The sequence below is a fragment of the Enhydra lutris genome, unplaced genomic scaffold, assembly GCF_002288905.1.
Source record: "Enhydra lutris kenyoni isolate GAN:26980312 unplaced genomic scaffold, ASM228890v2 scaffoldscaffold68, whole genome shotgun sequence".
In the NCBI taxonomy this organism is placed as follows: domain Eukaryota; kingdom Metazoa; phylum Chordata; class Mammalia; order Carnivora; family Mustelidae; genus Enhydra; species Enhydra lutris.
This window is the reverse complement of record NW_019154152.1, coordinates 8,463,048-8,478,339: the sequence shown is the minus strand read 5'-3', so window position 1 is coordinate 8,478,339 and position 15,292 is coordinate 8,463,048. Positions and strand designations below refer to the sequence as shown.

The 15,292-nt window shown below is 35.1% G+C and overlaps 2 protein-coding genes across 2 annotated transcripts; one reads left to right on the top strand and one right to left on the bottom strand.

Moving 5' to 3' along the window:
* Positions 1 to 3,287: 3,287 nt before the first annotated feature.
* LOC111159609 (putative olfactory receptor 56B2) lies at positions 3,288 to 4,250 on the top strand. Its single transcript, XM_022522146.1, has one exon. The coding sequence runs from the start codon at positions 3,291 to 3,293 to the stop codon at positions 4,248 to 4,250; it is 960 nt and encodes a 319-aa protein (XP_022377854.1). The 5' UTR covers positions 3,288 to 3,290.
* A 7,917-nt stretch (positions 4,251 to 12,167) lies between these two features.
* On the bottom strand, positions 12,168 to 13,163 carry LOC111159284 (olfactory receptor 52N5). Its single transcript, XM_022521699.1, has one exon. It carries the CDS (start codon positions 13,131 to 13,133, stop codon positions 12,168 to 12,170), a length of 966 nt encoding a protein of 321 aa, XP_022377407.1. The 5' UTR covers positions 13,134 to 13,163.
* Positions 13,164 to 15,292: the final 2,129 nt, after the last annotated feature.

Genomic DNA, 15,292 nt, shown 5'->3' with positions numbered 1-15,292 from the left:
ACTGGTACTGTGTGTTTAAAATGGTCTATAATCTCCTATTTTTTGCATGTAGGTTTGTACTTAAACCTTTTGATACACACTTGTTAATACTGCTATCAGATTTATATCATTACCAATTTTTGTTTATATATTTGTTTCAAGAAATATATTTTAAAATTTCCCACCCTAACTTTAAATTTGTAATTTTCTACTATTTCTTTCAAGTTAAGGTTAGGTGTTAAGATTCAAGTGAGTCACAAATATTATATTATCCTATAAATTGTTCCATATATCACTGTATAATTATTTTCAACTGCATTAGTGCTTTAAAAATATAGAATACTGGGGCGCCTGGGTGGCTCAGTGGGTTAGGGCCTCTGCCTTCGGCTCGGGTCATGATCTCAGGGTCCTGGGATCGAGCCCCGCATCGGGCTCTCTGCTCAACAGGGAATCTGCTTCTCCCTCTCTGCCTGCTTCTCTGCCTACTTGTGATCTCTGTCTGTTAAATAAATAAATAAAATCTTTAAAAAAATATATAGAATACTGATGTCATTAAATTGTTTTGTTTAAGAATACCTGATTCATTCTATACATCTGATTTCCAACTTCATATTTTTAGTGTTCCTTAGAAAATAGTATGTAATTTTTTAAAATTTAATCTGAAAATTCATTTTTTAATCTGCAATTGTACTTTATAATAATTATTGCATTTATGGATGTATATGCATTGTCTTTTTCATGCTAGTATCTATTATTTTATTTTTTAAATTTTATTTTGGTTTTGATAAAATATCTGTTATTCTCTTATAACCCTTTCTGTTTTGATATGATTCTCCATTACCATACATTTTTAACATAAATTCATATGTTAATATGTGTGTTAATAGCTCAAACTTCTTCATGAGTAATGAAAGAATCATGGGTATATAAACTGTTTAATCCTCCTCCAGTATTATTACATATAACAAATATGTACCGAGTGCCTTTAAGTTCCAGGCTCTTGGGATAAACCAATGATATAAATGACCCAAACACCATGCCTTTGCTTTTTAGGGAGATACGTATGTTGACTTAATGAACTAGACGCAGATATACATCCTCAGTCCTTTGGAAAGTTAGAAACAGTCTTTCTATTTGTCTTTAAAGCTGAAGCTATTCCACTGCTCTGAACTGAGGAAGGACTCTCACTATTAGTACTCAAAACAGTATGGCCAAAGCTATTTCATTGTTCAGGTATGGGTGTTAAAATGCCAAACCATAGACACTAGAGCATCCATCCTATACAGTATATCTTCAAATTACTATAGCAGCAGTTTGCAGTTTTATTTTTATTTTTTTATTTCTTTTAAAGATTTTATTTATTTATTTGACAGACAGAGAGAGATCACAAGTAGGTGGAGAGGCAGGCAGAGAGAGAGAGAGAGAGAGGAGGAGGAAGCAGACTCCCCACTGAGCAGAGAGCTCGATGCGGGACTCCATCCCAGGACCCTGGGATCATGACCCAAGCTGAAGCAGAGGCTTTAACCCACTGAGCCACCCAGGTGCCCCCAGTTTGCAGTTTTAAAGATCTTGATATCATTTATCTCTTTCATTCTCAGGTAGTTTTTAAAAACATTTTATTTTTTTATTTGACAGAGGGAGACAGTGAGAGAGGGACCACAAGCAGCGGGGGTGGGGATGGGGGGGTGGGGGGTGATCTGAGAGGGAGAAGCAGGCTTCCCACCAAGCAGGGAGCCTGATGTGGGGCTCAATCCCAGGACTCTGGGATCATGGCCTGAGCTGAAGGCAGATGCTTAATGACTGAGCCACCCAGGCGCCCTTCATTCTCAGGTATTTTTAATTTGAAATTTAGCATTTTGTTAAAAATATTGGTACATTTTCTTAATTAAAAATTAATAGTTACATATTTTTTCATTTACTTAGTTCATTATGTTATAAGGAGTATAGGGCACCATTATCTGGACTAGGTGAATAAATCTGCATTGCCTTTCTGTACATAATATAATTTTAATTCATAATAATTTTTAATGTTCTTTATGTAGTATCCTTAATATATGAAATACTTACAAAGAAATAAATAATTAGTAGAGTACATTTCGAAAAAACATACAATATGATCTGCCTTCATTTTAAATTAAAATATTAATAAAATGCTATATCAAAAAAGTGTATTATATAGAGTGAATTGATTTTAGCAGAACTTCTGAACAAAATCTTGATCCCAAACTCATTGGTTTGTCAGTTTTTGTCTTTTGTTTTTTGTTTTCAATTCTGCTGTGACTATCTGGACTGTTTAAACCATGTCCAAAGGGGGAAAAGTAAGAGCTGATTTAAAAATACTGATATTTACAAACCATATTATCTCTTTTATAGTTGCATGGATTTAGACAGGCAACTAGCATTTTGGATATCACTTTACTTCATATAAAACTGAAATACTAACTGACCTTAAATATTATAATGACAAATAATATTTGTGATTACTTAAGAAATACTCAAATCTATGACCTTATCTGTCATCTGAGAAGACTTCATGCATGAAAGTTTCTACTCTGACACTTGCATTTGGTCTACAAAGAAAACAATCCATTAGCAAAGTCAAATTTAAAGATCTGGCTATGGGTGAGCCTGGTGGTGGGTATTATGGAGGGCACGTATTGCATGGAGCACTGGGTGTGGTGCATAAACAATGAATTCTGGAATACTGAAAAGAAATTTAAAAAATAAATAAAAATTAAAAAAAAATACCGGGCTATGATATCAAATGGTTTTCTTTTTGTCGAGCTTCCATGACCTAATATGAAAGATAATAAACAAGATCCAGATCACTATAATGTTCTATTCCTCAATGATGAGAGAGCAGAAATCTTGTTATTTTAAGATTTTTTATTTATTTGAGAGAGAGAGAGAAAAAAAAAAAAACAAGCAGGGAAATGGCAGAAGGAGAGGAATAAGTAGGCTCTGAGCTGAGCAAGTAGTCTGATGCAGGACTTGATCCCAGGATCTTGAGATCATGACCTGAGCTGAAGGCAGATGCTTAATGGACTAAACCAACCCAGCAGCCCTGAGTAGCAACCTTATGTCCCACTTTATATAGTGTTTGTGAGATTAAATGACTTATAACAAGAAATGCACTACCCCAGTTCCAGTTTCATATTAGTATCCCATTAATATTAGTAGTGGAATGAGAATAATGAATATGAATCCCCCTTCGGTATCATGAACCTAGGTAACTCCTTTTCAAATACTATCTGAGAGTTAATAGAGTAGAATAATAACTTTGAATATATATATTTTTTCTCTTAGTGAAAATGTTCCAGGATCCCAGAGATTCCAACATCTCTAAGTTCCAAGTCTCTGAGTTCATTCTGATGGGGTTCCCAGGCATTCACACCTGGCAGCACCGGCTCTCCCTGCCCCTGGCTCTCCTCTATCTCTCAGCTCTCACTGCCAACATCCTTATTCTGACCACCATCAAACAAGAGGCCACACTGCACCAGCCTATGTACTATTTCCTGGGGATCCTGGCTGTGGTAGACATGGGACTGGCCACCACCATCATGCCCAAGATTTTGGCCATCTTATGGTTCAGTGCTAAGGCCATCAGTCTCCCAGAGTGCTTTGCTCAGATGTATGTCATACACTGCTTTGTGGGCATGGAATCAGGTATCTTTGTCTGCATGGCTATAGACAGATATGTAGCCATTTGTAGACCACTACGCTATCCAGCAGTAGTTACTGAATCTTTTGTGGTCAAAGCAACTATGCTCATGGCACTCAGAAACAGCCTGGCTATCATCCCAGTGCCGGTGTTGGCTGCTCAGAGGCACTACTGTTCACAGAACCAAATTGAGCACTGCCTGTGCTCTAACCTTGGAGTCACTAGCTTATCCTGTGATGACAGGACCATCAATAGCATCTGCCAGCTATTTCTGGCCTGGGCACTGATGGGAAGTGATCTGGGTTTGATTTTCTTATCATATGCTTTGATACTTCACTCAGTGCTGAAGCTGAACTCAGCAGAAGCTGCATCCAAAGCCCTAAGTACTGGCACTTCTCACCTAATCCTAATCTTGTTCTTTTACACTGTCATCATAGTCATTTCCATCACCCATAGTGCAACAATGACAGTTCCCCTCATCCCAGTTTTACTTAATGTATTACACAATGTCATTCCTCCTGCCCTCAACCCCATGGTATATGAACTCAAGAACAAGGAGCTCAGGCAGGGCTTATATAAGGTTCTGAAGCTGAACATCAAGGGCAACTAACATAGTGATGAAGTTCATTTCTAATTTGCATATTTATTCATTGATTATATTCTCTAACACTGCATATGTCAGAAGAACTAAGGAACATATACACTGGCAATTTTTCACTTAGTATAAATGAATCTGGTGAAAATGAAACTTCAAAATAAAAAGTGGTGAAACTATATTTGAAATCTTGGATTCAAGAATGATCTCCAGCTGAACAAAATGATGCTGATTATCTCAAGCAATCCAAGGGAAGGACAAGTGGAATATTTATCTCATTTTCCTACCTAGTTGCCCTGTCTAGAACTTCTAGACAATGTCAAATTGAGGGGGTCTGTAGATATTGGCCAATCTTTGTTTTTTTTTTTTATCAGACTTTAATCCATGTACATTGATATAAATACTGATAACATAGGACTTACTCCTGTCATTTGTATATTTGCTTTTTAAAGTGTCTTAATTTTTTTTAATGGACAAAGTACTTGAGTAGACATTTCTCTGAAGAAGATGTGCAATGGGGCCTCCCAGGTGGCTCAGTTGGTTATGCATCTGACTTCGGCTTGGGTCATGATGTCAGGGTCCTGGGATTGAGCCCTACAACAGGCTCCATGCTCAGCAGTGAGTCTGCTTCACCCTCTCCATCTCTATCTGCCCCTCTCCCCACTCAGGCTCTTTCTCTCTCTCAAATAAAATCTTTTAAGAAAGAAGATATGCAATTGTTATCAAGCACTTGAAGACAAGAGCAATCTCATTAGTCATTAGACAAATTCAAATCAAAACCACAATAAGACACACTATATTCCTTAAAATGGCTGTATTTTGTAAGTTAGCCAGTGTTGGAGATTTTGTGTAAATATTGGAATCCTCATACATTGTTAGTGAGAATGTAAAACTATACATGAGATGTAGAAAACAGTTTGATATTTATTCACAAAATTGAACACAATTACCATATGACTCCTAAAAACAATTTGTACACAATGTTCATGGTAGCAATATTAGCCAAAAAATGGAAAGAATGGAAATGTCCATCAACAGCCTAATGGATGGACAGATTGAGGCATATTCATATATGGCATTATTATCCATCCACAAAAAGGATAAAGTACCCATATGTGCTGTTACATGGATGAACTATGTCAACACTGTGCTGAGTGAAAAAAGTCAGACACAAAAAGCTATGTATTGTACAGGTAGGTATGATTCCATTTATTTGGTATGTCCAGAATAAATAAGTCCATTGAACCAAAAAGCTAATTAGCTGTTGTCCAGGGCTAGAAGGATGAAACAATATGGAGTGTTAGTTAATGATTATGGAGGGGTTTAGGGTTTGTTTTTTGTTTGTTTTGTTTTTTCATTTTTTGTTTTGTTTTTGCTTGGCATTGGAGATTTCCCGGAATTATGTAGTTCTGTTGGTTATACAGCATTGTAAACGTATTAAAAGCCACTCAATTATAAATGTTGATTGATTTAAATTTTTTTTTAAGATTTTATTTTTATTTATTTGACAGACAGAGATCACAAGTAGGCAGAGAGGCAGGCAGAGAGAGTGAGGGGAAAGTAGGCTCCCCGCTGAGCAGAGAGCCCGATGCGGGGCTCGATTCCAGAACCCTGGGATCACGACCTGAGCCGAAGGCAGAGGCCTCAACCCACTGAGCCACCCAGGTGCCCCTGTTGATTGATTTAAATGAGTAAGTAGATGGTATGTGAATTTCACCTCAAAAAATAAAATTATAATGGAAAACAGTGCAAAAAATGCTATCTATGTATTTGTTGTAGTAACATAGCATGTGAAATAAAAAATATATATACATGTGGTGCCTGCTTAAGATTTTCTCTCTCTCTGCCCCTCCCCCCTCACTTGCACTATTTCTCTTTTAAAAAAAATTGGGGGCACCTGGGTGGCTCAGTCAGTTAAATGTCTGACTTGATTTCAGCTAAGGTCATGATTTTAGAATAATAAGATCAAGTCCCAAGTGGGGCTTAAGGTTCAGTGCCAAGTACCCCTGAGATTCTCTCTCTTTCCCTCTGCCCCTACCCCAACTCAATTATGCATGCTCTCTCTCCTTCTTTAAATAAATAAAACCTTCAAAAATAAGAATATATATGTATATGCATAAAAATAGGAAAATGGTTAAGGAAATTATATAAAAGCATGTGATACACTTTAATTTAGTCATAATACTACTGAATAATCCTGTTAACACTTATTACATGTCAACTGAAAATGGCAGAATTTATGTTTTAATATGGTATTATCCAAACATTTTTTCCAAAACATATGAATTTAATATTTAAGGCATATCAGAAGTTACCTCTAAATTATGGAATTTAAGAGTTCTATTTATCTTCTTCCAAACTAATTTTCTTTTCCAAATTAATAAAAATATACAGACATGACTCATATGTAATTAAAGTCATTTATAATTAGAGTCATTTGTGTTTTATTATCACCACTCTCATCACCATCATCATTATTATCTCAAAATTTGGGTATCTAAATATTCTTGATATGTAGGCATAATAAGCCTGAACTTTTGATGAATTTGTACAATGCCATAATATCCATCACCAACTTCATGTAAAAGAAAAATAAATAAACCAATAAAAGTACATATGAATGTGTGTGAGTAATTGAAACTTTCTGAGACATTGTTAAATGCTTTCAACTTGTATCCTAAATGTCCTTACACAGAAAGAAACAAAATTCTCAATAAATTTTAAAATTGTTAATATTCATTAATATTAGCTTGTTTTCATTACCACTCCCTAGGTATACTTTTCACATACAAGTACACAGATATAGACATATGGATATGAAATTATTCTTTTATTTGTGCATGATCCTATAATCAGTAAGAATGTAAAGCTTGGGTGATGTGAGACTCATAGTAGCCTGAGTTATTGCTTTTTTCTCTCCCCTTGATTTACATCATTTATAATTAACAGACTTGCTAAGGGACTACAATCTGATCCAGAATTGCACTAATACTTATTCACCCAAGTGATACAAAAATACTAATTGAATTATGCATGCACCCTAATGTTAATAGCAACATTATCAATAATAGCCAAATTATGGAAAGAGCCCAAATGTCTATAGACTGATGTATAAATAAAGAAGAGATGGAATATACACCCACACATGTACACACACACACACACACACACACAAAAACCCCACTGGAATATTAGTCAGCCATAAAAAAGAAAGAAATCTTGCCATTTGTGATGATGTGGACAATAACTAGAGAGTTATGCTAAGTGAAACAAGTCAGTCAGAGAAAGACAAATACCAAATGATTTCACTCATATGTGGAGTTTAAGAAACAAAACAAATGAACATAGAGGGCAAAAAGAGAGAGTGAGAGAAAGAGAGAGAAGAGAGAGAGGAAGGGAGACAGAGAGAGAGAGAGGCAAACCAAAAAACAAACTCTTAAGTATAGAGAGCAAACTGGTGGTTACTGGAGGAGAAGTGGGTGGGGTGATGGGTTAAATAAGTGACAGGTTTTAGGGCAGGCACTTATTGTGATGAGGACCAGGTGCTGTATGTAAGTGATGAACCACTAAATTCTACACCTGAAAATAATATTGTGCTGTATGTTAATCAAAATATTATATAAATGGATATTCAATTGGTCAAAAAAAGAGAGTACATCTTGTGTTAGTACTATTAAGTTCAAAAAATACAAGGAAGTCTATGATGCTGAAGTCAAAATTGTGGTTATCTTTGGAGACCATCTGAAAGCCATAGAAATGTCCTATAGTTGGGTCTGTCAGTGAGATAGGTATACTTAAGATTTCTATGCTATACTCTGTATAAGTTATATTTTAATTTAGAGAAGGGGTATAACAAACAAAGACCTCATGGAAATTATTGATATAGCTGAATTTACTCTTATGTATTAGATCAGTGATTCTTAAAAATCATTAGTCTTATTATTCAATTTACCCTATTAAACTTTACTGAAACTCTAAAGAGCTTTTGTTTTTGTGGTTCATATCCATAAATATTATGTATGTTCAAAATTAAAGCAACAATTTTGGAAGTAATTTAAAAATAGCAATAATGAATCTATGTACTATAAACCATATTTTATGAAAAAAGCATACTTTTGAACATAAAAATAGTAAGAAAAGTCATATTCCTTTATATTTTTGCAAGTATTTTAATCCCTGGCTTAATAGACAACAACCAGATTCTCATAATCTGCTTCTGCACTCAACCTGCTGAAATATGGTATTTATTTGAAATTTATAAAGAAAGTATGATATCACATAGATATATAGTTGTCAGAGGGAGGAGTTGAGATTTTAATACATTTTTCAGTTAATTGTGGATATTCTTCTTTGATACTATACTCCAAATTGGCAATAGACCATTTTCCAAAGATTAGTTGCAATGTAAAATCTGAAAAATTGCCAATGAACTTTGGTACTCTGTTGCATTAAAACCCATTGGTCTATAAGTGGCATCAATATTGGAAAAGAAGTTAAACTTTCACTATTTGCAGATGGCATGATATTATACATGGAAAGTCCTGAAGACTCCACCAAAACACCAAAAAGTAATAAATTAATTCAGTAAAGTTATGTGGTACAAAATTAATACTCAGAAATAAGTAGCATTTTTATATACTCAAAACAAATTATCATAAATTTTAAAAAACAATGATTTACAATTGCACCAAAAAAGAATAAAATTCCTACAAATAAACTTAACCTAAGAGGTGAAAAATCTGTACTCTGAAAACTATGAAACGCTAATGAAAGAATTTGAAGATGACACAAAGAAATGGAAAGACATCCCATGCTCATTGGAGAGAATTGGAAGAATGAATATTGTTAAAATGTCCATACTACCCAAAACAATCTACAAATTCAATGCAATCCCTATCAAAATGCCAACAATATTGTTCACAAAACTAAAACAAATAATCCTTAGATTTGTGCAGAACCTCAAAAGACCCTGAATAGCCAAGCAATCTTGAGAAAGAAAAACAAAGCTAGAGGGATCATAATTCTAGATTTCAAGATATACCACAAAACTGATTAATCAAAAAGTATGGTACTGGCACAAAGGTAGACACATAGATCAAAGGAATAGAATAGAGAGCCTGGAAATAAATTCATGTTTATGTGGTCAATTAATCTATGACAAAGGAAGCAATAATATACAATGGAGGAATTCAATCTCTTCAATAAGTGGTCCTGGGAAAGTTGATCAGCTACATGCTAAAGAATGAAAGTGGGCCACTTTCTTACACCATACAAAAAAATAAACTCAAAATGTATTAGAAATCTAAATGTGAGACCTGAAACCATAAAAGTCTTAGAAGTGAATGCCAACAGTAATTTCTCTGACATTGGCCTTAGCAACATCATAGACATGTCTCTACAACCAAAGGGGGAAAAAAGCAAAATTAAAGTATTGAGACCATACCAAAATAAAAGCCTTTTGCATAGCGAAGGAAACAACAAAACAAAAGTCAACCTACAGAATGGGAGAAGATATTTGCAAATGACATATACAAAAAGAGGTTAATACTTGAATTATATAAAGAACTTATAAAATACAATACCATTAAAAAATGGGCAGAGGACCTGAGTAAACGTTTTTCCAAAGAAGGCATACAGATAGCCAATTAACACATGAAAAGATGCTCAAAATCACTAATTATCAAGGAAATGCAAATCGAAACCCCCGTGAGATATCACCTCACACCTGTCAGATGGCTGAAATAAAAAAGACAATAAATAACAAGTCAGTGAAGATACGGAGAAAAAAACAAACTCATACACAGTGGGTAGAATGTAAATTGGTTTGGTCCCTGTCGAAAAACAGTAAGGAGGTTCCTCAAAAATCTAAAAACAGAATTGCCATATGATCCATTAATTTCATCACTGGGCATTTACCCAAAGAAAATGAAAAAACTAATTTGAAAAGATACATGCACCCATATTTTTACCACAGCATTAGTTACAATAGCCAAGATAAAGAAGCAACCTAAGTGTCCACTGGTAGACAAATTGATAAGGGAAGTGTGTGTGTGTGTGTGTGTGTGTGTGTGTGGTAGCATATTACACAGCCATAAAAAAAGGATGAGATTTTGCCATTTGCAATAACATGAGTGACCTAAAGGATATTATGTCAAGTGATTAAGTCAGACTGAAAGACAATTACCATATGATTTTACTCCTATGTGGAATATAAAAAGCAAATGAGTAAAAAGAGGGGAGGTAAGTAGTGTGATGGGTGAAATAGGTCATGAGGATTAAAGGGTGCACTTATTGCGGTGAGCACTGAGTAACATATAGAATTATTGAATCACTATAATGTACACATGAAACTAATATAACACTGTATGTTAACTATACTGGAATTAAAATTTAAAAATGGAATAAAAAACAAATGAAGACTGTGGCCTCTGAGGAACTAAGTGAGGGTTTTGGACGGGAGGAGGATGGGAGGTTGGGTTCGCCTGGTGGTGGGTATAATGGAGGGCACCTCTTGCATGGAGCACGGGGTGTGGTGCATAAACAATGAATTCTGGAACACTGAAAAGAAATTTGAAAAATAAATAAAAATTTAAAAAAAAAAAACCTTTCACCGCCCCCCCAAAAAAACAAATGAATGAACAAATAAAGAAAAAGCAGAATCAGACCTATAAATACAGAGAATGAAGAAACAGCATAAGCAATACAGTCATGATATTGTAATAGTGTTGTATGGTGGCAGATGATGGCTATGATTGTGGTGAGCATAGCACAGTGTATTAACTTCTTGTGTCAACTATTATAAAAATGTAAAATACATGCAAAAATTGGTCAATCTTGTGATGCAAATAATCTTAACACATTCATCATTTTGTAGCATCAAACATTTGTTATTTAGAAATATTGACTCATTGAGTTATGCAGATCTTCCAAATGTTGGCATAGTTTATTTTATAATAATAATCACACATATGAACTCTGGAAAGCTCACTCTATATTGGCAAAAGGATGAAACTGAGAAGTCAAAAAATAATTTAATATTACTATGAAAATTGCTGTGACTTCCTAGGTTCTCCAAGATGGTCCTGAAACCCTCAGGAGCCCATGGACAGCACCTCAACAAGTGTTGCATCCAATGTCCCAGAGATAAAGGGGAGCAAAGTGGAGGTAGATCACTGATAATCAGTGAGCAAGGAAAGAGATATTATTGAACTGAAAGATTATAGTGAAGAGATTATATCCAAGAAGTTTTCATACCTCTAGTAGTTGTGAGCATTATTAAGAGTGTCTAGGGTGTTTTTAAAAAGTAATTTTATTCAATAGAGAAAACAAAAACCTGCCAACAGTGAGGAAAAATAAATCAATATTAAGAAACAGCATAGGTTTTTTTGAGTCATATATTGCATTTATTATGAAGGGCTAATCTACACATTGAAAGCATTCTTTATTCTTGAGTAAATTGGTCTGCAAAGCTTTTTACACTATGGTGTTTACTAAATGCCATTCTTTTAAACACTATGACTGCCAGTTTTATCTGCATCATATCAGCCTAATTCATAAACTGCGTTTTAGTTTAAAGAACTGTCCAGCCTGGAAAAAACCCTAAGAAACCATTTTGTTTCTTCTTCAATGGCAGGATTAAAAACATAGAAAAGACACTTAGGAACTCTCTCAGAAGGTTTAAAACATATCTTATATGCATACATTAGAGAAAATTTGTAATGAGACCAATTGCCTGATTAAAATTAGTGATGAAGAAAAACAAGGGGAAGGAACTGGGATGTAAATCCATAATCAGCAACAAATTTCCCTTCTATCACTGCAGAAAACATACTCTGGGATAGACCTGGACAATATGATACCTCACAAGAGTGAAAGTATAATGTCACACATAAGTCACTTCTTTGTTGTTTTTTCATTCATCTCCTATGAATTTCATTTTTCCAGAATATGTGTACCTTTCTCACCCTGGAAGAGCTTTATGACACTGTCTCTGATCTGTTTTGTCTTTACCCCATACACAATGGGGTTGAGAGTTGGGGGAAGTAGAAGATAAAGATTAGCCACAATGATGTGGAGAGACGGGGGAATGGTATGTTTCCCAAAACGGTGGGTAAAGAAAGTGAAGAATGCTGGAACATAGGTAATGATGATGGCAGATATATGGGCAGTGCAGGTGCTGAAGGCCTTGTGCCGAGCATCTGCTGATGAAAGGCTGACCACAGCCTGAAGGACCATTGTGTAAGAAACAGATATACAGCAGATGTCAAACACTCCAATCAGGAGGGCAACCATCAGACCATAGATGACATTGATCTTGATGCTGGCACAGGACAACTTCACCACTGACATGTGGTCACAATATGTGTGGGAGATAATATTACTATGGCAAAAGGGCAAATGCTTGACCAAGAATGGAAAAGGAATCATCAGCAGCACATCCCTCAGGAAGGTGGCAAGTGCAGCTTTGGCAATGATAGGGTTGGTGAGTATGGTAGCATAATGCAATGGGTAGCAAATGGCCACATAACAGTCCAAAGCCATGAGCATGAGCACACCTGACTCCACACCTGTGAGGCCATGACCAAAGAACATCTGGACTAAGCAAGCACTGAAGTTAATTTCCTTGAGATTGAACCAGAAGATGCAGAGTGCATTAGGTACTGTAGTGGTGCAGGTAATGAGGTCAATGAGGGACAGCATGGCCAGAAAGATATACATTGGGCGATGTAAAAACTCCTCCTGATGAATGAGGTACACAAGGCCAAGGTTTCCCACAAGAGAAAAGATATACATTGTGCAGAATGGGAGAGAGATCCATACATGTACTCTTTCTAGACCAGGAATTACATTAAGAATAAAAGATTTGGGGGCAACATATGAATTATTGGAAACCAGCATAACTAATTCAGTAGAGGAACTCTTTTTATCCAGAAGTCTCTATCCTGAGAAAAAGGAATTAAGAAATACAAATTTAATTTAGAATATCCTTGAGAATGCAAACTTAAATTTGAAATATATTTACATTTATAACAGTAGCAATAATTCTAGATAATCATGACTATGAAAATAGACCATTTATTAAACAACACAACATTAGGGCAAGATTTTTAATGTTTTATAAGCAGTCTAAATGTAATCGTAAAGCCACAATTACAAAGTTGTGATTGTTTTTTGACATCAAATAGAAGAAGAAACTGAGGCACAGAGATATCAAATGATGTGTCATTAAACTAGAATCTGGGATAGAAATGATTTTTATATATGACTCTAACATTCATGCAATGTCTTTACTCTGCATCCTGGTTTGACAGAGTACCTAGCTTATGATAGCAAGTTATCACTGCATGATGGAGAGCCTGAAATTTGCTCAATACATAGGTGTTGTGACAATATAAAATGGGAAGATTATGGTTACTTATAACTAAGAAAATCTTGTTCAAATCTTAGGTCTTTCCATACCAATTTTATGACTTGGTGAGGTCTGCTTCACTCTTGAAGAAACTCAGTTGTTCATCTATAACTTGTGGCTAATGTTACCTTCCTCAAAGAGTTCTGAAAAATTATCAGAAGTTTATTTTAATCCTAGGTTAGTATCCTGGTGAATTGGGTATATTAGTTCAAAATACAAGCATAGGTGCTATGTGGTTATGAGATACTAGGATAGTGGCCATGAAGATCAAGCTAACTTGATTGTCCCATGAAACAGAAAAATAAGAACCTCCCTTTCTCAAATACTCTGTAATTCCCCAAGGTGGATAAAGTCATCTATCTCCTTTCCATGTCTTCTGAATTTAAATAATTCTTGAGAAGCATATTCTTTCTCTTAGAGTATGTCCACTCATATGAAAAAATGTTCATCATCACTAGCCATCAGGGAGACTCAAATTAAAACCACATTGAGATATCACCTTACACCAGTTAGAATGGCCAAAATTAGCAAAACAGGAAACAACATGTATTGGAGGGGATGTGGAGAAAGGGGAACCCTCTTACACTGTTGGTGGGAATGCAAGTTGGTGCAGCCTTTTGGAGAACAGTGTAGAGATTCCTCAAGAAATTAAAAATAGAGCTTCCCTATGACCCTGCAATTGCACTACTGGGTATTTACCCCAAAGATACAGATGTAGTGAAAAGAAGGGCCACTCTCAGTACCTCAAATACAGCTGACATGAAGATAATTTTCAGATCATTAGTTTTATAAGAAACTATGTAACAGCTGTTGAGTCCTCCTTCTAAATGCATGTTGGACGTTTCCATGGACAGTTTAAATTCACCATGTTGGAGACTAACCTCATCACTTCAGCCTCTACCCCATGCCGGAATAGATTCCTTTTCTTAATATCTGTCTTTGGATAATGGTGTCATTTTCTACCACATGAGCTACCAGCATCTTTGTGGTCCTCTCAGGTATTCTTCATCACCTTGGGTAAAATTCCTTTATAACTCAAAGTGCTTCAGTTCTTACTCTGCCCATATCACTTCAGCATGTCTATTACCTGTCCTCTATTCTCAGACAAGACAAGTTTCTATTTTTTAATCCAGAAATACTTCCTATATCACCAAACTTACTGTCTTTGAAAGACCACCTAGCTATATCCACCTATTTCTTGATTTGCCTCTTGTATTTTTCAAATCAAGCATTTCCTATAGCATAACTTTTAAGAAATTTTAATCCACTGCCTAATAATCTTCAATGTTTTCCCATCAATTTGAGGGTAGGGCTCAAATTGCTTGCAATGGCATTTAATAAGATAAAATTTAGGTCTTATTCTGTCTTTCCATTTTATTTGTTTCCAATCGCTAAGCACCAAAAAGTGGTCCTGTTTTGGACAATAAATCATATGTTCACTCTATTATAGCATTTCATACTTAAACTTAATAGACCACATGCCAATCCCCAAAACCTATATATATATTTCAAGTTTAATTTCTTTCCCCTATTTGAAAATTTCTGTCATATACTTACCTTGATAAGTCTTGTTTTTTTTTCTGTTCAATTTTTAAAAATTTTTTATTTATTTTTTACATTTCTTTTCAGTGTTCCAGAATTCATTGTT

Excerpts from the sequence above, each read along its gene's own strand:
- LOC111159609 (XM_022522146.1), top strand. The coding sequence starts at position 3,291 with ATGTTCCAGGATCCCAGAGATTCCAACATCTCTAAGTTCCAAGTCTCT.
- LOC111159284 (XM_022521699.1), bottom strand. The coding sequence starts at position 13,133 with ATGCTGGTTTCCAATAATTCATATGTTGCCCCCAAATCTTTTATTCTT.